At 40.4% G+C, this 25,719-nt stretch overlaps 1 protein-coding gene across 2 annotated transcripts; it reads right to left on the bottom strand.

The window, feature by feature from the left end:
• Positions 1 to 11,191: 11,191 nt before the first annotated feature.
• On the bottom strand, positions 11,192 to 25,445 carry LOC133616818 (serine/threonine-protein kinase NIM1). Of its 2 annotated transcripts, XM_061976428.2 has the most exons (5): positions 25,334 to 25,445; positions 20,348 to 20,478; positions 20,164 to 20,246; positions 15,864 to 16,132; positions 11,192 to 12,354 (listed from the first exon to the last, which is right to left on the bottom strand). In XM_061976428.2, exons 1-5 carry the CDS (start codon positions 25,337 to 25,339, stop codon positions 11,608 to 11,610), a joined length of 1,236 nt encoding a protein of 411 aa, XP_061832412.2. In that variant the 5' UTR covers positions 25,340 to 25,445; the 3' UTR covers positions 11,192 to 11,607. The 2 variants fall into 2 exon arrangements, with proteins under 2 accessions (XP_061832412.2, XP_061832411.2); XM_061976427.2 differs by having other exon boundaries at positions 20,164 to 20,478; positions 25,334 to 25,439.
• Between the last annotated feature and the right edge of the window lie 274 nt (positions 25,446 to 25,719).

The raw sequence follows: 25,719 nt of genomic DNA, 5'->3' as shown, positions 1-25,719 counted from the left end.
GACTGCATTGTGTGGGCACGTTGGTGCTTCCTACTTTTAAGCAGCCATCTTAAAAAAACAGCAGCACAGCAGCATCAGCGCAGCGGGTCTTTGAAGGGTCATAAAATCAAAACCGGAGCAGGTATTAAAACGTTGTTCTGTTATTTTATACACAAGGGTTTAATCTCTCTCCTGTGTTAGTTTGAAGCCGAAACAACAAACGCGCTCAGAGGAGATAGTTTTTGAAGGAAGGTGACCGGTTTTTACACAAAAATTGTTTTGAAGGGGGAATAGCAAACTTCCTGTTGATTTTTGCTGGGAGTTGTCAATTTATGAAATGTAGGTCTAAGTGAGACCTACATAGAGGTTTTTGTTTCATGTCTCTCCGACCTTCCCAGTGGGAGTTACAGGCAGTTTTGTCAGTTTTTTCATCCGAGGAGCAGTTTTTTGTGCGTTTTATTAAAAAATTGCGCTAGAGCACAATTTTGAGATTTGGGGTTAGGTTTTTTTATTAGATCACAATTTTTGATGTGATGTGTGCATTCAGTTTGGTGAGTTTTGAAGCATGTTAAGGGGGTCAAATTACAGCTCAAAGAGGCAGAAGTGACTGTTTTTAGTACTTTTTTGTCTTGAAGGGGGAATTGCCAACTTCCTGTTGATTTTAGCCCAAGAATGTACTATTATGAAATGTAGGTCTAAGTCAGACCTACATAGAGGTTTTTGTTTCATGTCTCTCCGACCTTCCTAGTGGGAGTTACAGGCAGTCTAGTTCTTTTTTTTCTCCTAGGGGGCGCTAGAGCGCAATTTTGAGTTTTGTGGTTCGGTTTTTTTTTTAAAAAGGCAATTTTCGCAGGTCCTGATGTGTGGGTCAAATATGGTGAGTTTTGAAGCATGTTAAGTGGGTCAAATTACAGTTTAATGTGGCGGCGGAAGAATAAAGAATAAAGAATAAAACCTTACAAATTCAATAGGTCCTTATGCCATTGGGAGTCCTTATGCAATGGGCCATGCGGGCCCTAATAATTAGAATTAATTTAACATTAAACACACTATCAGTTTTCATTACAATAACCTTGTTTTTGTTCATTGATACTAAATGAGACAATCACTGCAGTGTCAATCAAAGGTAGATGTGAACTGAAAGTGTCTGGATGACTTTTAGTCAACCGCACATGAGGAAATGATAAAAAGGGACTTTGGACTCAGGATGAGGATTGAGCAAGATTCTTACATAAACAACAAGCCAGGACTCCTGCCCACACATGGCGCACACATTCCTGAGCGAGCAGGGTTCACTTGGCGGGAATACAACTAAAAAGGAGTGTAAAAAGCTCATTATCATCATCATCAATGCTAATCAGGTACAATCATTGCAAGGTGAGGGGAAAGGCGGCCAAAAAGTCTTTCAAAGTGGACCCGTTAAGTCCATAAAGAATTTCACTGTACTTTTACACGCACGCACACACTAGTAAATACATGTAACTGCACACCATCTTCTTCTTTTACTGCATAGAGCAGGGGTGTACAAAGTGCGGGCTGGGGGTTATTAGTGGTCCGCAGCTAGTTTTCTTTCAGCCCACATTTTATATAAATGTATTAAAAAAAAAAAATACAGCGATGTTTACACTAATAACAAGAATATTTAGAGATGTCCGGAAAATGGGACCCATTACCTCCCTGCCTGGCACTCAGCATCAAAGGTTGGAATTGGGGGCTAAATCACCAAAAATGATTCCTGGGCGCGGCCACCGCTGCTGCCCACTGCTCCCCTCACCTCCCAGGGGGTGATAAAGGGTGATGGGTCAAATGCAGAAAATAATTTCGCCACACCTACAGTAGTGTGTGTGTGACAATCATTGATACTTTAACTTTAACTTTAATATCGGACTGCCGATATTATCGGCCGATAAGTGCTTTAAAATGCAATATCGGAAATTATCGGTATCGGTTTCAAAAAGTAAAATGTATGACTTTTTAAAACGCCGCTGTGTACACGGACGTAGGGAGAAGTACAGAGTGCCAATTAAACCTTAAAGGCACTGCCTTTGCGTGCCGGCCCAATCACGTAATAACTACGACTTTTCACACACACAAGTGAATGCAAGTCATACTTGGTCAACAGCCATACAGGTCACACTGAGGGTGGCCGTATAAACAACTTTAACACTGTTAAGAATATGCGCCACCCTGTGAACCCACACCAAACAAGAATGACAAAACACATTTCGGGAGAACATCCGCACTGTAACACAACATAATCACAACAGAACAAATACCCAGAACCCCTTGCAGCACTAACTCTTCCGGGACGCTACAATATACAACCCCCCCCTCACCCACCTCAACCCCGCACCCCCACCCCAATCTCCGGAGAGCATGTCCCAAATTCCAAGCTGCTGTTTTGAGGCATGTTAAAAAAAATAATGGACTTTTTTGACTTCAATAATAAATATGGCAGTGCCATGTTGGCATTTTTTTTCCATAACTTGAGTTGATTTATTTTTGGAAAACCTTGTTACATTGTTTAATGCATCCAGCGGGGCATCACAACAAAATTAGGCATAATAATGTGTTAATTCCACGACTGTATATATCGGTATCGGTAATTAAGAGATATCGTAATATCGGATAACGGCAGAAAAAGCCATTATCGGACATCTCTAAGAATATTATATGTTGTTAACATTATTATTGTTTTGTGCCTATGAAAAATATCAAAATGGCCACAAAACATCCTTCGATTGTTCAGTCCGTGAAGTAAACCAAAAATGTCAACATATTTATTTTCGAGAACAGATATTCATTCTTACAGTACCTATTAAACGCCACTAGGTGACAGTATCGCTCTGCTACCGCCTTCCTGCTTACAACCATTGTCAGTGAGGGAGTAGCTGTACTTTATTTAGCACTGGCGGTGCAATGTACACGTTGCTGCTTTTCCGGCCGAGTCCCCCGACACCCAGGAGATGTCCCAAGCCCCGGATAAATGGAGGGTAGGTCAAAAAGGGCATCCGGCGTATAAAAAACGACGCCCGACAAATCATACCGACTTGACTCGCTGTGGGGACCCCTGACGGGAAAAACCAGAAGATGACCAAAACAGTCTAAAACATTGCTTAAATGTTTTTACGGGGGTGAGAGTTTGACCCTGGAACAGATCAAGTTCATTTTAGGTGACTTCCTGTGTTAAGTTAAGCAGCGTCACAGATGAAAGTTTGTTGATATAGTGGACTTTACTGCAGTAATAAACCAAATGACCATTCCAACAAAAGCCTCAGCACTATTAATAGCAATAAATTAATTTAACTATCTTTAAAGGGGAACTGCACTTTTTTGGGGGGGGGAATTTCGCCTCGCATTCACAATCCTTGTGCAAGACAGGAACACATATGTTTTTTCTTTATTTTCTGCATTCTAAATCACAAAATACAGCAAGTAGGAGGTGGCTAACAATGCAGCGAAGGGGAGTACACGAAAAGATGCTTGTTTGAGGCACCTTTTTTTCAAACCTTTGTGAGACTTATGTCACGACGGGGTTTTCGCTTACTGCGGGGTCGTTCTCCCAGGAAGGCAAACGGACGACTCCGGACAGGACTTGCAGGTAGGAACATGATTTAATTTTAATAAACAATCAACGAGGTACAAAACAGAAAACAACCCGAAGCGGAAGCTAAGGCAAAAACGTAGGACATGATACTATTGGCATGAACCTCACGAAACTGTGCCATGAAACAAACACGAAACTGTGGCATAAAACAACTAGCATTAACTATGGCATTGAACAAACCCAAAACTGTGGCATGAAACCAATAGCATTAACTATGGCATAGAACAAACCCGAAACTGTGGCATGAAACCAATAGCATTAATTATGGCATAGAACAAACCTGAAACTGTGGCATGAAACAAACACGAAACTGTGGCATGAAACCAATAGCATTAACTATGGCATAGAACAAATCCAAAACTGTGGCATGAAACCAATAGCATTAACTATGGCATAGAACAAACCCAAAACTGTTGCATGAAACCAATAGCATTAACTATGGCATAGAACAAACCCAAAACTGTGGCATGAAACCAATAGCATTAACTATGGCATAGAACAAACCCAAAACTGTGGCATGAAACCAATAGCATTAACTATGGCATAGAACAAACCCAAAACTGTGGCATGAAACCAATAGCATTAACTATGGCATAGAACAAACCCAAAACTGTGGCATGAAACCAATAGCATTAACTATGGCATAGAACAAACCCAAAACGGTGGCATGAAACCAATAGCATTAACTATGGCATAGAACAAACCCGAAACTGTGGCATGAAACCAATAGCATTAACTATGGCATAGAACAAACCCAAAACTGTGGCATGAAACCAATAGCATTAACTATGGCATAGAACAAACCCAAAACTGTGGCATGAAACCAATAGCATTAACTATGGCATAGAACAAACCCAAAACTGTGGCATGAAACCAATAGCATTGACTATGGCATAGAACAAACCCGAAACTGTGGCATGAAACCAATAGCATTGACTATGGCATAGAACAAACCCGAAACTGTGGCATGAAACCAATAGCATTAACTATGGCATAGAACAAACCCAAAACTGTGGCATGAAACCAATAGCATTAACTATGGCATAGAACAAACCCGAAACTGTGGCATGAAACCAATAGCATTAACTATGGCATAGAACAAACCCAAAACTGTGGCATGAAACCAATAGCATTAACTATGGCATAGAACAAACCCAAAACTGTGGCATGAAACCAATAGCATTAACTATGGCATAGAACAAACCCAAAACTGTGGCATGAAACCAATAGCATTAATAACTATGGCATAGAACAAACCCAAAACTGTGGCATGAAACCAATAGCATTAACTATGGCATAGAACAAACCCGAAACTGTGGCATGAAACCAATAATGACGCCCGGCCGACTGACTGGCAAAGGCAGGCTTAAATAGTCCTCTGATTAGAAGCAGGTGCGCGTTCCGAACACCAGAGGCAGGTGAAAATCATAAGTAGCCATGGGTTCCTGTGCACTTAAGATGTGACTTTAAGGTTTTACTACTTACGTATAAAATACTACACGGTCTAGCTCCGTCCTATCTTGTCGATTGTATTGTACCATATGTCCCGGCAAGAAATCTGCGTTCAAAGAACTCCGGCTTATTAGTGATTCCCAGAGCCCAAAAAAAGTCTGCGGGCTATAGAGCGTTTTCTATTGGGGCTCCAGTACTATGGAATGCCCTCCCGGTAACAATTAGAGATGCTACCTCAGTAGAAGCATTTAAGTCCCATCTTAAAACTCATTTGTATACTCTAGCCTTTAAATAGACCCCCCTTTTAGACCAGTTGATCTGCCGTTTCTTTTCTTTTCTCCTCTGCTCCCCCTATCCTTGTGGAGGGGGGGGGGGGGGGGGGGGGCACAGGTCCAGTGGCCATGGATGAAGTGCTGGCTGTCCAGAGTCGGGACCCGGGGTGGACCGCTCGCCTGTGCATCGGCTGGGAACATCTCTGCGCTGCTGACCCGTCTCCGCTCGGGATGGTGTCCTGCTGGCCCCACTATGGACTGGACTCTTACTATTATGTTGGATCCACTATGGACTGGACTCTCACAATATTATGTCAGACCCACTCGACATCCATTGCTTTCGGTCTCCCCTCCACATATGCGGTTCTCTCCAAGGTTTCTCATAGTCATTCACATCGACGTCCCACTGAGGTGAGTTTTTCCTTGCCCTTAGGTGGGCTTTGTACCGAGGATGTCGTTGTGGCTTGTGCAGCCCTTTGAGACACTTGTGATTTAGGGCTATATAAATAAACATTGATTGATTGATTGATGGTAACTAAAACAAACTCAGGTGTCAAACAGGAACTAAAAGAGTCCAAAACTAACAGAACATAACAAAAACATGATCCGGACCACGGATCATGACAAGTTATCGTTAATTCTTCATCTAAACATGAGTCGACATAAGTGATTATTTTATTATGTTTGTAGTTTGTATTTCCTGTTTAGCACCTGGCAATAGTGTTACATGATGCTGAGTGTTTTGCTAAAGAAAGATATGTTTAGCACACAGCTTGTAAAACTTGTAGATCATCCTTAAAATTATAAAATTCTGAAACATCATTCGTCCCAAAGTAGTCGTCGTCGTCGCTCGTGTAGTCTGCTGTGATTAGTAGTGTTGTTGTTGAAAGGAAAATTGAACGTCTTTGAAATTAAATACGCCGCCGTATACTTAAAATGAGCAAAATACGTAAATATGACATGTTATTATGAATGTGACAGTTACCACATTACATATATACTTACAGCACGTACAGTGCATCAGCAAAGTATTCACTTTTTCCAATTTTTTTTTTAATATTACAGCCTTTTGTTCTTAAAATGCAATAAATAAATTTTTGTTCTCAAAATTCTACACACAATTCCCCATAATGACAATGTAAAAAGTACAAAAATTAATTAAAAAAAAAAAAAAATCCCATGTACAGTACATAGGTCCTCACAGCCTTTGCTCAATACTTTGTTGATGCACCTTTGGCAGCAATTACAGCCTTAAGTCTTTTTGAATATGATGCCACAAGCTTGGCACACCTATCTTTTGGCAGTTGTTTCCCCCCCATTCCTCTTTGCAGCACCTCTCAAGCTCCATCAGATTGGATGGGAAATGTTGGTTTTCGTCCGGGATGTCTCTGTACATTGCTGCATTCATCTTTCCCTCTATCCTGACTAGTCTCCCAGTTTCTGCGCGCTGAAAACCATCCCCACCACCATGCTTCACTGTAGGCATTGGCCTGGTGGTGAGCGGTGCCTGCTTTCCTCCAAAGTGATGCTTGTGTTTATTTAAGAGTTAGAATGCATAAAAAAAATGTGTTCTTGGCTTACATATAGGTTGTGAATATTAGACAAAATTCCCCCCCAAAAGTTTAGGGGATGATACATGGACTGGACTCTCACTATTATGTTATAGCCACTATGGACTGGACTCTCACTATTATGTTAGATCCACTATAGACTGGGCTCTCACTATTATGTTAGATCCACTATGGACTGGACTCTCACTATTATGTTGTATCCACTATGGACTGAACTCTCTCACTATTATGTTAGATCCACTATGGACTGGACTCTCACACTATTATGTTAGATCCACTATGGACTGGACTCTCACTATTATGTTAGATCCACTATAGACTGGGCTCTCACTATTATGTTAGATCCACTATGGACTGGACTCTCACTATTATGTTGTATCCACTATGGACTGAACTCTCTCACTATTATGTTAGATCCACTATGGACTGGACTCTCACACTATTATGTTAGATCCACTATGGACTGGACTCTCACTATTATGTTAGATCCACTATGGACTGGACTCTCACTATTATGTTAGATCCACTATGGACTGGACTCTCACTATTATGTTAGATCCACTATGGCCTGGACTCTCACTATTATGTTAGATCCACTATGGACTGGACTCTCACTATTATGTTAGATCCACTATGGCCTGGACTCTCACTATTATGTTAGATCCACTATGGACTGGACTCTCACTGTTATGTTAGATCCACTATGGACTGGACTCTCACTATTATGTTAGATCCACTATGGACTGGACTCTCACTATTATGTTAGATCCACTATGGACTGGACTCTCACACTATTATGTGAGATCCACTATGGACTGGACTCTCACTATTATGTTAGATCCACTATGGACTGGACTCTCACTATTATGTTAGATCCGCTATGGACTGGACTCTCACACTATTATGTTAGATCCACTATGGACTGGACTCTCACTATTATGTTAGATCCACTATGGACTGGACTCTCACTATTATGTTAGATCCACTATGGACTGGACTCTCACTATTATGTTAGATCCACTATGGCCTGGACTCTCACTATTATGTTAGATCCACTATGGCCTGGACTCTCACTATTATGTTAGATCCACTATGGACTGGACTCTCACTATTATGTTAGATCCACTATGGCCTGGACTCTCACTATTATGTTAGATCCACTATGGACTGGACTCTCACTGTTATGTTAGATCCACTATGGACTGGACTCTCACTATTATGTTAGATCCACTATGGACTGGACTCTCACTATTATGTTAGATCCACTATGGACTGGACTCTCACACTATTATGTGAGATCCACTATGGACTGGACTCTCACTATTATGTTAGATCCACTATGGACTGGACTCTCACTATTATGTTAGATCCGCTATGGACTGGACTCTCACACTATTATGTTAGATCCACTATGGACTGGACTCTCACACTATTATGTTAGATCCACTATGGACTGAACTCACATTATTATGTTAGATCCACTATGGGCTGGACTCTCACTATTATGTTAGATCCACTATGGACTGGACTCTCACTATTATGTTAGATCCACTATGGCCTGGACTCTCACTATTATGTTAGATCCACTATGGACTGGACTCTCACTATTATGATAGATCCACTATGGACTGGGCTCTCACTATTATGTTAGATCCACTATGGACTGGACTCTCACTATTATGTTAGATCCACTATGGACTGGGCTCTCACTATTATGTTAGATCCACTATGGACTGGACTCTCACTATTATGTTAGATCCACTATGGACTGGACTCTCACTATTATGATAGATCCACTATGGACTGGACTCTCACACTATTATGTTAGATCCACTATGGCCTGGACTCTCACTATTATGTTATATCCACTATGGACTGGACTCTCACTATTATGTTAGATCCACTATGGACTGGACACTCACTATTATGTTAGATCCGCTATGGATTGGACTCTCACTATTATGTTAGATCCACTATGGACTGGACTCTCACACTATTATGTTAGATCCGCTATGGCCTGGACTCTCACTATTATGTTAGATCTACTATGGACTGGGCTCTCACTATTATGTTAGATCCACTATGGCCTGGACTCTCACTATTATGTTGGATCCACTATGGACTGGACTCTCACTGTTATGTTAGATCCACTATGGACTGGACTCTCACTATTATGTTAGATCCACTATGGACTGGACTCTCACTATTATGTTAGATCCACTATGGACTGGACTCTCACTATTATGTTAGATCCACTATGGACTGGACTCTCACTATTATGTTAGATCCACTATGGACTGAACTCTCTCACTATTATGTTAGATCCACTATGGACTGGACTCTCACTATTATGTTAGATCCACTATGGACTGGACTCTCACACTATTATGTGAGATCCACTATGGACTGGACTCTCACTATTATGTTAGATCCACTATGGACTGGACTCTCACTATTATGTTAGATCCACTATGGACTGAACTCTCACTATTCTGTTACATCCACTATGGACAGGACTCTCACTATTATGTTAGATCCACTATGGACTGAACTCTCAGTTATGTTGGATCCACTATGGCCTGGACTCTCACTATTATGTTAGATCCACTATGGCCTGGACTCTCACTATTATGTTAGATCCACTATGGACTGAACTCTCACTATTATGTTACATCCACTATGGACTGGGCTCTCACTATTATGTTAGATCCACTATGGACTGAACTCTCAGTTATGTTAGATCCACTATGGACTGGACTCTCACTATTATCTTGGATCCACTATGGCCTGGACTCTCACTATTATGTTAGATCCACTATGGACTGGACTCTCACACTATTATGTGAGATCCACTATGGACTGGACTCTCACTATTATGTTAGATCCACTATGTACTGGACTCTCACTATTATGTTAGATCCACTATGGACTGAACTCTCACTATTCTGTTACATCCACTATGGACTGGACTCTCACTATTATGTTAGATCCACTATGGACTGAACTCTCAGTTATGTTAGATCCACTATGGCCTGGACTCTCACTATTATGTTAGATCCACTATGGCCTGGACTCTCACTATTATGTTAGATCCACTATGGACTGAACTCTCACTATTATGTTACATCCACTATGGACTGGGCTCTCACTATTATGTTAGATCCACTATGGACTGAACTCTCAGTTATGTTAGATCCACTATGGACTGGACTCTCACTATTATCTTAGATCCACTATGGCCTGGACTCTCACTATTATGTTAGATCCACTATGGACTGAACTCTCACTATTATGTTACATCCACTATGGACTGGGCTCTCACTATTATGTTAGATCCACTATGGACTGAACTCTCAGTTATGTTAGATCCACTATGGACTGGACTCTCACTATTATCTTAGATCCACTATGGCCTGGACTCTCACTATTATGTTAGATCCACTATGGACTGGACTCTCACTATTATGTTAGATCCACTATGGACTGAACTCTCAGTTATGTTAGATCCACTATGGACTGGACTCTCACTATTATCTTAGATCCACTATGGCCTGGACTCTCACTATTATGTTAGATCCACTATGGACTGGACTCTCACTATTATGTTAGATCCACTATGGACTGAACTCTCACTATTATGTTAGATCCACTATGGACTGGACTCTCACACTATTATGTGAGATCCACTATGGACTGGACTCTCACTATTATGTTAGATCCACTATGGACTGGACTCTCACTATTATGTTAGATCCACTATGGACTGGACTTTCATTATTATGCTAGATCCACTATGGACTGGACTCTCACACTATTATGCTAGATCCACTATGGACTGGGCTCTCACTATTATGTTAGATCCACTATGGACTGGACTTTCACTATTATGCTAGATCCACTATGGACTGGACTCTCACAATATTATGCTACATCCACTCGACGTCCATTGCACCGGTCGCCCTGGGAGGCGGGTGTCCCCACATCTGCGGTCCTCTCCAAGGTTTCTCATTGTCCCATTGGGTTGAGTTTTTCCTTGCCCTGATGTGGGATCTGAACCGAGGATGTCGTTGTGGCTTGCGCAGCCCTTTGAGACACTTGTGATGTAGGGCTATATAAATAAACATTGATTGATTGATTGATACATACAAAATGAATGAACACTTCACTGAGAGTAATTGAGAATGTAAAGGCATGCATATTCTCCTGACTGAGAAGCAGCGTCCTCTGCAGTGGACATTTTGTCAGTGCTACACTTAAAAAAAAAAAAAGCGCACTGCAGGAGACCCTGGCTCTTTAAGACATTATATTAGATTGCGCGCCTTGTCTAAGTACAGTATCACAGTGTATCGTTGTCTGTACAATTTTCGTGTGGTCCTGCTTGGACTCCGTCGACACTTTTCATTTCATTTCCAAGCCAGACGTGTTTTTCCAGTCTCAGCTTTCATTGCTGTTGGAGCGAGCATGTTCTCAGGACCCCCTGCTGGGATTACCTGTGGCCTCGTCGGCTTAGCCGTGCAGATTTACACGCCGCGTCGGCGAGGGATTTCAGCGCGGTGACTGATGAATCCTGAGCATTGCTGGCACGGAGCGAGTCACGGCTCATTACTTTGGAGAAACGTCTCTAAAGTGTGAGATGAAGGACGCCCCTCCCCTTCCTGGCCCGTCTCCTCCACTCGAGTGTTGCACAACTTGCTTCGAGGAGCGAGCGCACTCGTCTTCGACGGTGTCAGAGTATAAGACAGACGGCGGAAGGGTCGTGTTTGTCCACAGACGCTACGCACCACTTACTCTTACAGTCGTCTGGACGCAGCGCCTCGTAGCCGACGGCCTCCGCCAACCTCCTCTTCTGCACCCGGTGCAGGAGGATGCGGTAGGTGCCGGTCAGAGGGCTCTTGGAGTCCGAACAGGGGTTGTTCTGCAGGTGAAGCGCCGCAATTCCCAGATCGGACAATAGCGTTTTCACCTCTTCCTCTTCCTCGCTTAGAGTCGGCGCGGCATGAGCAAAGTGGGCCGGCGACAGAGGCAGGGAGCCAAAAGGACGAGGGCCCTCGGTCCCCCTGAGCCAAGCACTGTCTGCTATTTGGGTAAGCGAGGAGCGGTCCACTGGTACCGGACGCAGCATACCTTTGATGAGCATCTGGCACTGGTTGGGCACGTACGCCGGGATGCTGTAGGCCCCTTGAAGGATGCAACGCTTCAGCCGCCCCAAATTGTCCCCGAAAAAAGGCAGCGTGGCGGTCACGGTGAAGTAGAGAAGAATACCCAAAGCCCAGATGTCCGAGCAGAATCCCATGTAGCCTTTGTCTCGGAAAAGTTCGGGCGCGGCGTACGGCGGGGAGCCGCAGAAATTGCTGAGCAACTCGTGGGGTGCGCTCTCGGTGCTGAAGCCGAAGTCACCCACCTTGATGCAGTAGCTGGTGGTGTAGAAGATGTTCTCCGCTTTCAGGTCTCTGTGGACGATGTTGTTGTCGTGCTGCAACAGAAAAAAAACTAATAGACAGTGTTCACCAAGCATTCATTTGCGGCGGCCCGCCACTAAAACATTTGGACCGACACAAGTAGATTTGGCGCTAGGGATGGCTACCGTTCCCATTTGAACCGATACAGTACTGAGTCCTGGTAATTGGGAATCAATACCGGTTTTGTGCAAAATTGTATATCCCTGAAATACACTATATTGCCAAAAGTATTTGGCCACCTGCCTTGACTCACATATGAACTTGAAGTGCCATCCCATTCCTAACCCATAGGGTTCAATATGATGTCGGTCCACCTTTTGCAGCTATTACAGCTTCAACTCTTCTGGGAAGGCCGTCCACAAGGTTGCGGAGTGTCTTTATAGGAATTTTCCACCATTCTTCCAAAAGTGCATTGGTGAGTGTTGGAATAATTGTTTGTAAGTTATCACAAAAGAAACGTTGTATTATGAATGCTGTCTTTCGAGGCCTAACAAGAGGAAGAATGCTCGTGAAACGCCACTGTGATTTCAACACGGACAGATGGCAGGATCTGCTCAACTTCCAGAGGAACTCTCTTTGAAGTGTTAAACGAACTCTCTCTGAAGTATTTCACAAACTCTCTTCCAACTATTTGGTAACCGAGGTCAACGCTATTTACGACCCGCTGCCCTCTTGAAGTTGCTGTGGTCAGGAGACGGGAGGGGTTATCCATTGTCCTCCAACACCTGCCCCAGCTGGATCCAGGAAGAGCCCAAGCCCGAGAAATCCTCTTCTTGGACTTCAAAGCGACCAAAAACAATGACTGTTTTACATATGTCCCATTCCTGCTGTGACATGTGTTGGTGCGTGAACATTGAATATTGTAATAAAGAGGAGACGAAAACCTTCTTCGTCAGAGCGTGGTGCAGGACTGTACAGAGAGTGCAGTGGCCATGTCTCTCCTCAATATTGAGTCCAAATTGAATTCTGTCTCTGTTTGATTCCTTGCCTTTTGTCTTGTTTAATAGATATCACAGTGTTTGAACGTGACAGTGAGGTCACACACTGATGTTGGTGGAGAAGGCCTGGCTCTCAGTCTCCGTTCTAATTCATCCCAAATGTGTTCTATCGGGTTCAGGTTAGGACTCTGTGCAGGCCAGTCAAGTTCATCCACACCAGACTCTGTCATCCATATCTTTATGGACCTTTCTTTGTGCACTCGTGCAAAGTCATGTTGGAAGAGGAAGGGGCCCGCTCCAAACTGTTCCCACAAGGTTGGGAGCATGGAATGGTCCAAAATGTTTTGGTATCCTGGAGCATTGAAAAGTTCCTTTCACTGGAACAAAGGGGCCAAGCCCAACTCCTGAAAAACAACCCCGCACCATAATTCCTCCTCCACCAAATTTCACACTCGGCACAATGCAGTCCGAAATGTAGCGTTCTCCTGGCAACCTCCAAACCAAGACTGGTCCATCAGATTGCCAGATGGAAAAGCGTGATTCATCACTCCAGAGAAGGCGCCAAGTAAGACAAGGAGTAGCTAAACATGCTACAGTACACACCATAGGGGGATACAAAAAAGCAGAACTAACTACTAAGCTCGGGCTCAATAATGTAAACTGGGAGGCAAATCAATAGAAATGTTGACAATAACGATACAAAGTAAAGTATCAGTATATGATCGATACTACATCAGATCAGTATTTTTTAGTACTGTATAAAAAAATGGTTTTCGTTATTGTTTACAAACTTAGGAGATAAAAGCCAATAGTAGTATTTGCTTTTGTTTAGATATTTTGCACTGTGGACTGTATTATAAATGTTGCATGTAATAAAAAGAAATAAGGAAATCATTTAAACATGAATAGATATTGTCGAATTGTGACAAAAAATTTTAATAATTTTATGATGAATTCAAACCTTAAACATGAATTGGCCAATTCTGCCCCAGGTACTGCCTGCTATTACATCAGTACCCTAATTAGTAGTATCGTCCAAAACTGATGTAAAGTCTCCAAACAACAGAAGAATCAGTGCTTATTACATCTTAATTGAATTATAAATGGATTTATGTTACAGCAGAAAGTAACCAGATATTAACAGTAAATTAGCTATTAAATGAATAACAGTTTTGAGAGAATAATACAACTGGAAATGATGCAATACGTTACCGGATACGTCTGCACCTAAATTAGGAGCTATCAATTTTTGTTGTCATTTGTTTGCCAAATAATATATTTTTTTATTGCAAGAGACTACAATAAATACATTGGGGTATAGATTTTAGGCCATATCGCCCATCCCTAATATCAATAAAATATGAAGGTGACCATGATCTATCTTTTAGGCATGGTATTTTCTAGGGATGTCCGATAATATCGGACTGCCGATATTATCGGCCGATAAATGCTTTAAAATGTAATATCGGAAATTATCGGTTTCGGTTTCAAAATGATCGGTATCGGTTTTGGGATGGCGTGGCGCAGTGGAAGAATGGCCGTGCGCGACCCGAGGGTCCCTGGTTCAATCCCCACCTAGTACCAACCTCGTCATGTCCGTTGTGTCCTGAGCAAGACACTTCACCCTTGCTCCTGATGGGTGCTGGTTAGCGCCTTGCATGGCAGCTCCCTCCATCAGTGTGTGAATGTGTGTGTGAATGGGTAAATGTGGAAGTAGTGTCAAAGCGCTTTGAGTACCTTGAAGGTAGAAAAGCGCTATACAAGTACAACCCATTTATCATTTATCATTCAAAAAGTAAAATGTATGACTTTTTAAAACGCCGCTGTGTACACGGACGTAGGGAGAAGTACAGAGCGCCAATAAACCTTAAAGGCACTGCCTTTGCCTGCCGGCCCAATCACATAATATCTACGGCTTTTCACACACACAAGTGAATGCCATGCATACTTGGTCAACAGCCATACAGGTCACACTGAGGGTGGCCGTATAAACAACTTTAACACTGTTACAAATATGCGCCACACTGTGAACCCACACCAAACAAGAATGACAAACACACATTTCGGGAGAACATCCGCACCGTAACACAACATAAACACAACAGAACAAATACCCAGAACCCCTTGCAGCACTAACTCTTCCGGGACGCTACAATATACACCCCCCGCTACCCCCTCCCCCCAACCCCGCCCACCTCAAACTCCTCATGCTTTCTCAGGGAGAGCATGCCCCAAATTCCAAGCTGCTGTTTTGAGGCATGTTAAAAAAAATAATGCACTTTGTGACTTCAATAATAAATATGGCAGTGGCATTTTGGCATTTTTTTTCCATAACTTGAGTTGATTTATTTTGGAAAACCTTGTTACATTGTTTAATGCATCCAGCGGGGCGTCACAACAAAATTAGGCATAATAATGTGTTAATTCCACGACTGTATATATCGGTATCGGTTGATATCGGAAACGGTAATTAAGAGTTGGACAATATCGGATATCGGCAAAAAAGCCATTATCGGACATCTCTAGTATTTTCCAGCACACCACAAGTAAAGAGATGTGTAATAAAAGGTGCAACCGATGCTCACCATGTGTTTCACCGCAGAGACCACTTGAGCAAAGATCAGTTTGGCCTCCAAGTCGCTCAGCTTGCCCCTGGTGGTGATACGAGAGAACAGGTCGCCGCCGCTGCCGTACTCCATCGCCAGGTACAGCTTCCTGCTGGTCTCCACCACCTCGTACAGACGCACCACGTTGGGGTGGCACAGCTTTTCCATGCAGCGGATCTCGGAGGAGGTGACCGGCTGGCTTCCCTTATCCAGACGCTGCTTGTCCACGACCTTCACTGCCACTCTTTCTGGCGGAAGACACGGGGGAGGTGATTTTGACAACAGGGTCGAAACATCTGTCAGGTGCGGTCAGTCAGATAAAGCAGAGGTGTCCAAAGTGCGGCCCAGAGGCCTTTTGCTGTCCGCAGCTAATTTTCTAACGGCCCGTGGCACGTTCTAAAATTACTTATACAAAAAAAACATTCAAAAGTGGAATTGAATAGCCTTCAGGTGAAATGTAACAATACTAAATTGCAATGTTGAGTAATAACACAGAGCTGCCATGCAAGCAGTTTTTTTTTTTTTAAACTCAAAAAAGAATAATTAATCAAAATCACTGTTGTTAGTAATTATTGACCTATTGAAGGCTTCAATTGCTCCACATCAAATATTCCACTTTGAGATATTTTGGGGGGTAAATATTGCATATTTTGTGTATTTGTCATATAAAAAAACAAAGTTTTCTATGACAACAAGGGCATTAAACAAAAAGAATTGTGAGAAAAATAATTAAAAAAAAACATACAATCGACAGATAGATCTAAAGTTGATTTAGACTTCTAGAGATATGTGGGTTGAAAGTAAAAACAAAAGTATAACTTTTTTCTTTTTTTAACACTTTTATGAAAGGGGCTCTTTTGATGCCCAAGAATTATAGTGAGACTTGTTTTAACAATCATTGCTCAAAAAATAATAATTAATCAAAACCACTGTTGTTATTAATTATTGACCTATTGAAGGCTTCTATTGCTCCACATCAAATATTCTACTTTGAGATATGTTTGGGGGAAAATATTGCATATTTTGTGTATTTGTCATATAAAAAAACCTAAGTTTTCAATGACAAAAAGGGCATTAAACAAAAAAAATGTGAGAAAATAATAAAAAACATAATCTACAGATAGATCTAATGTTGATTTAGACTTCTAGAGATGTGTGGGTTGAAAGTAAAAACAAAAGTACAACTTTTTTCTTTTTTTAATACTTTTATGAAAGGGGCTCTTTTGATGCCCAAGAATTATAGTGAAACTAGTTTTAACTATCATTGCTCAAAAAATAATAATGAATCAAAACCACTGTTGTTATTAATTATTGACCTATTGAAGGCTTCAATTGCTCCACATCAAATATTCCACTTTGAGATATGTTTTGGGGAAAATATTGCATATTTTGTGTATTTGTCATATAAAAAAAACTAAGTTTTCTATGACAAAAAGGGCATTAAACAAAAAAAACGTGAGAAAATAATAAAAAACATAATCTACAGATAGATCTAATGTTGATTTAGACTTCTAGAGATGTGTGGGTTGAAAGTAAAAACAAAAGTATAACTTTTTTCTTTTTTTAATACTTTTATGAAAGGGGCTCTTTTGATGCCCAAGAATTATAGTGAGACTTGTTTTAACTATCATTGCTCAAAAAATAATAATGATTTAAACTCCCTGTCGTTAGGAATTATTGACCTATTTTGAATATTGACCTACAGGTAAAAGCCAGTAAATTAGAATATTTTGAAAAACTTGATTTATTTCAGTAATTGCATTCAAAAGGTGTAACTTGTACATTATATTTATTCATTGCACACAGACTGATGCATTCAAATGTTTATTTCATTTAATTTTGATGATTTGAAGTGGCAACAAATGAAAATCCAAAATTCCGTGTGTCACAAAATTAGAATATTACTTAAGGCTAATACAAAAAAGGGATTTTTAGAAATGTTGGCCAACTGAAAAGTATGAAAATGAAAAATATGAGCATGTACAATACTCAATACTTGGTTGGAGCTCCTTTTGCCTCAATTACTGCGTTAATGCGGTGTGGCATGGAGTCGATGAGTTTCTGGCACTGCTCAGGTGTTATGAGAGCCCAGGTTGCTCTGATAGTGGCCTTCAACTCTTCTGCGTTTTTGGGTCTGGCATTCTGCATCTTCCTTTTCACAATACCCCACAGATTTTCTATGGGGCTAAGGTCAGGGGAGTTGGCGGGCCAATTTAGATCAGAAATACCATGGTCCGTAAACCAGGCACGGGTAGATTTTGCGCTGTGTGCAGGCGCCAAGTCCTGTTGGAACTTGAAATCTCCATCTCCATAGAGCAGGTCAGCAGCAGGAAGCATGAAGTGCTCTAAAACTTGCTGGTAGACGGCTGCGTTGACCCTGGATCTCAGGAAACAGAGTGGACCGACACCAGCAGATGACATGGCACCCCAAACCATCACTGATGGTGGAAACTTTACACTAGACTTCAGGCAACGTGGATCCTGTGCCTCTCCTGTCTTCCTCCAGACTCTGGGACCTCGATTTCCAAAGGAAATGCAAAATTTGCATGGTTGGGTGATGGTTTGGGGTGCCATGTCATCTGCTGGTGTCGGTCCACTCTGTTTCCTGAGATCCAGGGTCAACGCAGCCGTCTACCAGCAAGTTTTAGAGCACTTCATGCTTCCTGCTGCTGACCTGCTCTATGGAGATGGAGATTTCAAGTTCCAACAGGACTTGGCGCCTGCACACAGCGCAAAATCTACCCGTGTCTGGTTTACGGACCATGGTATTTCTGTTCTAAATTGGCCCGCCAACTCCCCTGACCTTAGCCCCATAGAAAATCTGTGGGGTATTGTGAAAAGGAAGATGCAGAATGCCAGACCCAAAAACGCAGAAGAGTTGAAGGCCACTATCAGAGCAACCTGGGCTCTCATAACACCTGAGCAGTGCCAGAAACTCATCGACTCCATGCCACGCCGCATTAACGCAGTAATTGAGGCAAAAGGAGCTCCAACCAAGTATTGAGTATTGTACATGCTCATATTTTTCATTTTCATACTTTTCAGTTGGCCAACATTTCTAAAAATCCCTTTTTTGTATTAGCCTTACACAATATTCTAATTTTGTGACACACGGAATTTTGGATTTTCATTTGTTGCCACTTCAAATCATCAAAATTAAATGAAATAAACATTTGAATGCATCAGTCTGTGTGCAATGAATAAATATAATGTACAAGTTACACCTTTTGAATGCAATTACTGAAATAAATCAAGTTTTTCAAAATATTCTAATTTACTGGCTTTTACCTTATATTGAATGCTTCAATTGCTCCACATCAAATATTCCACTACGAGATATTTTGGGGGGAAAATATTGCATATTTTGTGTATTTGTCATATAAAAAAAACAAAGTTTTCTGTGACTAAAAGGGCATGAAACAAAACAAAAAAACCTGAGTAAAATAATAAAAACATATAATCGACGGATAGATCTGAAGTTGATCTAGACTTCTAGAGATACGTGGGTTGAAAGTAAAAATATTTTTTACTTTTTTAACACTTTTATGAAAGGGGCTCTTATGATCCCCAGGAATTATAGTGAGATTGTTTTAATCAATCAATCAATCAATCAATCAATGTTTATTTATATAGCCCTAAATCACAAGTGTCTCAAAGGGCTGCACAAGCCACAACGACATCCTCGGTACAAAGCCCACATAAGGGCAAGGAAAAACTCACCCCAGTGGGACGTCGATGTGAATGACTATGAGAAACCTTGGAGAGGACCGCATATGTGGGTAACCCCCCCCTAGAGGGGGGGGTTACCCACATAAACTCTAATTGTTCAAAAAATAATAATGACTCAAAATCAATGTTGTTATGAATTATTGACCTGTTTAAGGCTCTAATTATCCATCCATCCATCCATTTTCTACCACTTACCCCATTATGTCACATCAAATATTTCACTTTGAACATTTTTGAGGGGAAAATATTGCATATTTTCTGTTTTTGCTGTAGAAACATTTGAAAAAAAACCTTTATATCGACAGATAAATCTGAAGTTGATCTTGAGATTTAAGCGTACAAAAATATATGTATTGTATGACATACTTTTAACATTTTTATGACTGACTCCAAACTTGAGGGGAGCCCTAAAGGTTAAAATAATCTATATATTGTGTTGGTTTTGATAATGAAAAATATCAAAATGGCCCTGGCATGCTTGGATGTTTCAGTGTGCGGCCCTCAGTTGAAAAAGTTTGGAAACCCCTGAGCTAAAGCGTTAAGGCGATACCTTTGGTCAAAGCATGGATGCCCAGTCTGACTGAGGAGAAGTTCCCCTGCCCGATCTCCCCGCGCAGCTCGTAGAATCCAACCCTGCGCCCGAGAATGAGCTCGTTGACCATCCTCTCGTTGTGTGCCAGGTCGTAGACCACCCTGTCGAAGGGCGTCTGCCGCACCCTCTCGGCCTCGCTCACCTGCGGGATGGCTCTTCTCGCAGCGGCAGCAAAAGCGGACATCGGCGGCTTGGGGGTCTTTTCCGCCTTCTGTGACTCATCTTTGGCTTTTTTATTGACTTTCTGCTTGGGCCACAGCTTTGTCTTGATGGCTTTTGGGAAGAGAAGACACAAAGGGAACACAACTTTGACATAATCAGAGGTGGGTAGAGTAGCCAGAAATTGTACTCAAGTAAGAGTACTGTTACTTTAGAGATTTATTACTCAAGTAAAAGTAAGAAGTAGTCACCCAAATATTTACTTGAGTAAAAGTAAAAAGTATGTTGTGAAAAAACTACTCAAGTACTGAGTAACTGATGAGTAACATACACACACACACATATATATATATATATATATACATACATATACATTGATATATACAGTATATAATTTATATGTATTTATTTTGCTGTTTTTGTTTACATGTTAAAGATGTTTTAATGAATATACATGCATGTTTAACATATAGATTCCTTTCTTTCATGAAGACTAGAATATAAGTTGGTGTATTACCTGATTCTGATGACTTGCGTTGATTGTAATCAGACAGTAGTGCTGATAACGTCCACGTTTTCAAATGGAGGAGAAGAAAAGTTCCTCCTTTCTGTCTAATACCACATGAAAGTGGTGGGTTTTTGGCATCTTATTTGTACAGCTTCCATATTCGTTTTTATACACTTTACAAGAAATATATTGGCGTCAAACTCCTTAGCTTGCTAGCTTGTTTGCGCTGGCTTTCGGAGACTCTTGTTTTGAAAGCGCAGGCGCGATGGAGCGGCACTTTTATTGTGAAGACAGGAACTGTACGGTTGAAATAAAGAAGTATCTTTTTTCCTTCACACTTTTGATTGATTGATTGGAACTTTTATTAGTAGATTGCACAGTACAGTACATATTCCGTACAATTGACCACTAAATGGTAACACCCCGATAAGTTTTTCAATTTGTTTAAGTCAGGTCATGTGATCACCTGGCTCTGTTTGATTGGTCCAACGTCACCAGTGACTGCATCTGATTGGTGGAACGAAGTGAAACGTCACCAGTAAGGCAGGCACTTTGAAGGTCTGTCTGACAGACCAAAACAAACAAAGCGTGCATTAACAGATCGATAAAAATTAGTAGCGAGTAGCGAGCTGAATGTAGATAAAAGTAGCGGAGTAAAAGTAGCGTTCCTTCTCTATAAATATACTTAAGTAAAAGTAAAAGTATGTTGCATTAAAACTACTCTTAGAAGTACAATTTATCCCAAAAGTTACTCAAGTAGATGTAACGGAGTAAATGTAGCGCGTTACTACCCACCTCTGGACATAATTGTAGCCTTTTTCAGACAACTGAACTTGGAAGTCGGCGTCACTAGGACTGGCTGACGTAACCGACACATTGCTTGCTTACTTTGTCCAGAGATATAAAGAACATGGCTGATAAAGCATTTTAGTTAGTTGACATAGTTTACCGGGTCTTGTTGTTGGGCCACGAACGTCGCAAAAAAATATAATTTTCTTAGCAGTGGCCGTGTGGGCCTCAGTGGTAATATACTTTTCCACCACTTGTGGCAGTAAACACAATATCAAACAAACAAACATAAGAAGTCTAGAACTAAAGTCATAGAGAGAAGTTTCTTAAGCGCAATAATTATGACTAAAGTGGTGAAACTATTTTTATTTTCACTTAAATTTTATTGACACTTTAAGAAATGTATTATTTAGTTTAATCATTTTGGCAGTAAATAATTGCATGTAAATGCATTGTTTTGTAAATTATGCAGTTTATTTGGTTAGTACTTAGTTTTTCTAAGCAGTCTGACCTAAACCGAAGGTTTATTATGTGTTAAATAAATAATCTTTATGATTAACACAAGGTTTCATATCATTTGACAAAGTTGTTAACCTATTAAACTGTACGTAGTTTAGATATAATTAATGAATATGGTTAAAAATCAAGATTAGGATCACTAATTCAGTTTTAATATTGCAGATATTTTTTTATTTTGGAGCAGCCTATTGAGCAACCCTGTTCATAAATTAATATTTACAAATGAAGAAGTTGTCTTTATAGTCTTTATTGTAAGTTAGCACATGCTTAAAAATATCTCAAAAGCTCAATTTAAAAGCAGATGGCTAAATTAGGGCTACTGAATAATGCGATTAGTCGACTAATCGTTTGGATAGTTGATGATTAGTCGAGTAATTGTTAGAATAGTAGATGATTAGTCGACCAATCGTTCAGATAGTTGATGATTAGTCGACCAATCGTTGAGATCGCCAATGATTAGTCGACCCTTTGTTAAAATAGTAAATGATTAGTCGACCAATCGCTGAGATAGTCGAGGGTTAATCGAACAATCGTTGAGATAGTCGAGGATTAGTCGACCAATTGTTGACATGGTCGAGGATTAGTCAATCCAATCGTTGAGATGGTCGAGGATTAGTCGACCAATCGCTGAGATAGTCGAGGATGAGTCGAACAATCGTTGAGATAGTCGAGGATGAGTCGACCAATCGTTGAGATGGTCGAGGATTAGTCGACCAATCGTTGAGATGGTCGAGAATTAGTCAACCAATCGTAGTGATGGTTGAGGAGTCGTCGACCAATCGTAGTGATAGTCGAGGATTAGTCGACCAATCGTTAAGATAGTCGAGGATTAGTCGACCAATAGTTGAGATAATCGAAGATTAGTCGTCCAATCGTTGAGATGGTCCATGATTAGACGACCAATCACTGAGATAATCAAGGATTAGTCGAACAATCGCTGAGATAGTCGAGGATTAGTCGAACAATTGTTGAGATGGTCGAGGATTAGTCGACCAATCGTTGAGATAGTCGATGATTAGTCGTCCAGTCGTTGAGATGGTCGATGATTAGTCGATCAATCCCTGGGATGGTCGATGATTAGTCGGCCAATCCCTGAGATAACCGATGATTAGTTGACCAATCGCTGAGAGAGTCGATGATTAGTCAACCAATCGCTGAAATAGTCGATGATTAGTCAACCAATCCCTGAGATAACCGATGATTAGTTGACCAATCACTGAGATAGTCGATGACTAGTCAACCAATCGCTGAAATAGTCGATGATTAGTCAACCAATCGCTGAAATAGTCGATGATTAGTCAACCAATCGCTGAGATGGTCGATGATTAGTCAACCAATCGCTGAGGTAGTCGATGATTAGTCAACCAATCGCTGAGATAGTCGATGATTAGTCAACCAATCGCTGATATAATCGATGATTAGTCAACCAATCGCTGAGATAGTCAATGATTAGTCGACCAATCGCTGAGATAGTCGATGATTAGTCGACCAATGGCTGAGGTAATAAATTAGTCGATCAATTGCTGAGATAGTCAATGATTAGTCGACCAATTGTTAAGATAGTCAATAACAATTAGATTATTAAGTGGGTTCTATTGTGTTAAGATAACACAATCTTTCCATCACATTTACATATCATTTTATACTACAATAACATCTCCATAGAAACCTAGTAATTATCATCGTTTTCATGCATTAACAAAAGTTTCGGAACAAAAGCAGAGACCTTTTATAATCAAAGTAATTTTTTTTTTTTTTTTTACTAAATCAAAATGAATGACTGTAATTATGTAGTCCTCAACCACACTACCAGTGTCGTCACATGTTATTGTCTTTTACAAAGGTGCCATCAGCACGGTGGAAGAGGGGTTAGTGCATTTCAACATCAGGGTATATTATTTTCATCAAAACATTTGAGAAAGAACCAGAGCTCTGTAAAGAAGCAAAAATGCATTGTTTTCTTCTTATTACAGTACATTTTTGTTAAAAAAAAAAAAATATCCAGAAGGACAACAAGCTTTGGTATGACACTAAGCTTGAGCAGCATGTAACAAGGACCTTTCTAATACTCGGTGGTTGTGGGATAGATTTAGTCAGAGGCAGCTTTAGGCCTCAAAATGGAAAGGATTAACCTTTTTTTATTTTGGTACAGTACGGTATTACTATGTGGCGTCTAATTGGGGAAGGCTATTGATGTTAATGGTTTAAAGTCAGGTCATAATAGAAGACCGCCATAACAAAGCTAAAGACTAACTTCTACATTTGTTCTACATATTTTAAGTTGCTACATATTGTATATTAATACAAATGTGTGACACATGTACAAAAAATGATGTACTTGGAATAAACACACAGCCTACGTTTCGAAGAAATGTGTTCCGGAAAGTAAATGTGGGGAAAATCCAAAGTGAAAACAAATATTGACATTTTTCTGCACAGTGTTTATAGCTGCAGTAAATGCTATTGATTCAGTTTAAGCAATTACTTTTACCAATAAAAACAGAAACAAAAACCTTAGGGATGTCCAATGTTACTATTAATGCAAATTACTAGTGCTTTTAAATCAGAATATAAGATCTTTATCGTCACAAGTACAACATATATACAGCAAAATATAGAGACAACATTTGTGATGATGATTTACACATATATTTAAATGTCATTGCAATGTTGCAGTTATTAGTTTTATTTAAATTAATATATTTACTGTGTATCAAGAAAACTACAACGGTATACAAAAGACAATACATTGCAAAACGTGTATGACACAATATTTCATATATTTTTTTAAATATTACCTCAAAGAGGGAAAATAAACCATATTTTACATAATAAAATGTGCTTTTGAACATATAAGCTTCTGTTTCTCCAAACGTACTTAAGGAGCGCCATCCTGTGGATCTATCAAGTATTGCACTAAAACGAAATTCAAGGCAGTGGAAATATTTTTGAGGAAAGTCATAAGAAACACTGATTTTTGACTGTAGTTTATTGATAATGTATCTCAAAAAATATATCACATTGCTTTATTTTGTTGTCTTTAATTTAGTTTCACCAATTAAAAAGCTAAAAAACTGTGAAAACCATGACATTATGTTCCCTAAAAAGCAGAGACATACAGTATGACCACAAAATAAAAAGTAATACATGTACCTGCATGCTGGGAGTCCTTCATACTGCCCCTCATCCTGTAACACCTGGCTGCGACTGAACATGTGAGCAGAGCTTCATTAGACAATCCTATTAAAGGCAGAGTATTAGTGGACTTGCTCATTGGCTCCCACACAAGCTCAAAGCATGGAAATGCTGCATACACAATATGTACAGAGAACACCAATCATGTATTTTACTAAATGTATTGCTTATGGTTAATAACAGGTGTGGGAGGTTTTTTTTTCCCACCTGATTATAAAAGGTTTTAAGGAAAAACTGCTATTTTGTAGTTTTAGTTAGTATTTAAGTCTATTAGATGCCGTTTTCAATTGATGCTGCAGTGTTATTCAGTGTGTGAATTTATGTAGCGGAATTTTTTGCGTTAG

This window comes from Nerophis lumbriciformis, linkage group LG14 (assembly GCF_033978685.3).
Source record: "Nerophis lumbriciformis linkage group LG14, RoL_Nlum_v2.1, whole genome shotgun sequence".
Classification (NCBI taxonomy): Eukaryota; Metazoa; Chordata; class Actinopteri; order Syngnathiformes; family Syngnathidae; genus Nerophis; species Nerophis lumbriciformis.
The sequence above is the reverse complement of the archived record's forward strand: the minus strand, read 5'-3'. Positions and strand labels throughout refer to the sequence as shown.

Bases quoted from the DNA above. Each gene is read 5' to 3' on its own strand.
- LOC133616818 (XM_061976427.2), bottom strand. From the start codon at position 25,367: ATGAGGGGCAGTATGAAGGACTCCCAGCATGCAG. The intron at 16,133-20,163 runs GTATCGCCTTAA...GTCTTCCGCCAG, and splicing joins CATCCATGCTTTGACCAAAG to AAAGAGTGGCAGTGAAGGTC. The intron at 12,355-15,863 runs GTGAGCATCGGT...TTTCTGTTGCAG, and splicing joins TCTCTGCGGTGAAACACATG to CACGACAACAACATCGTCCA.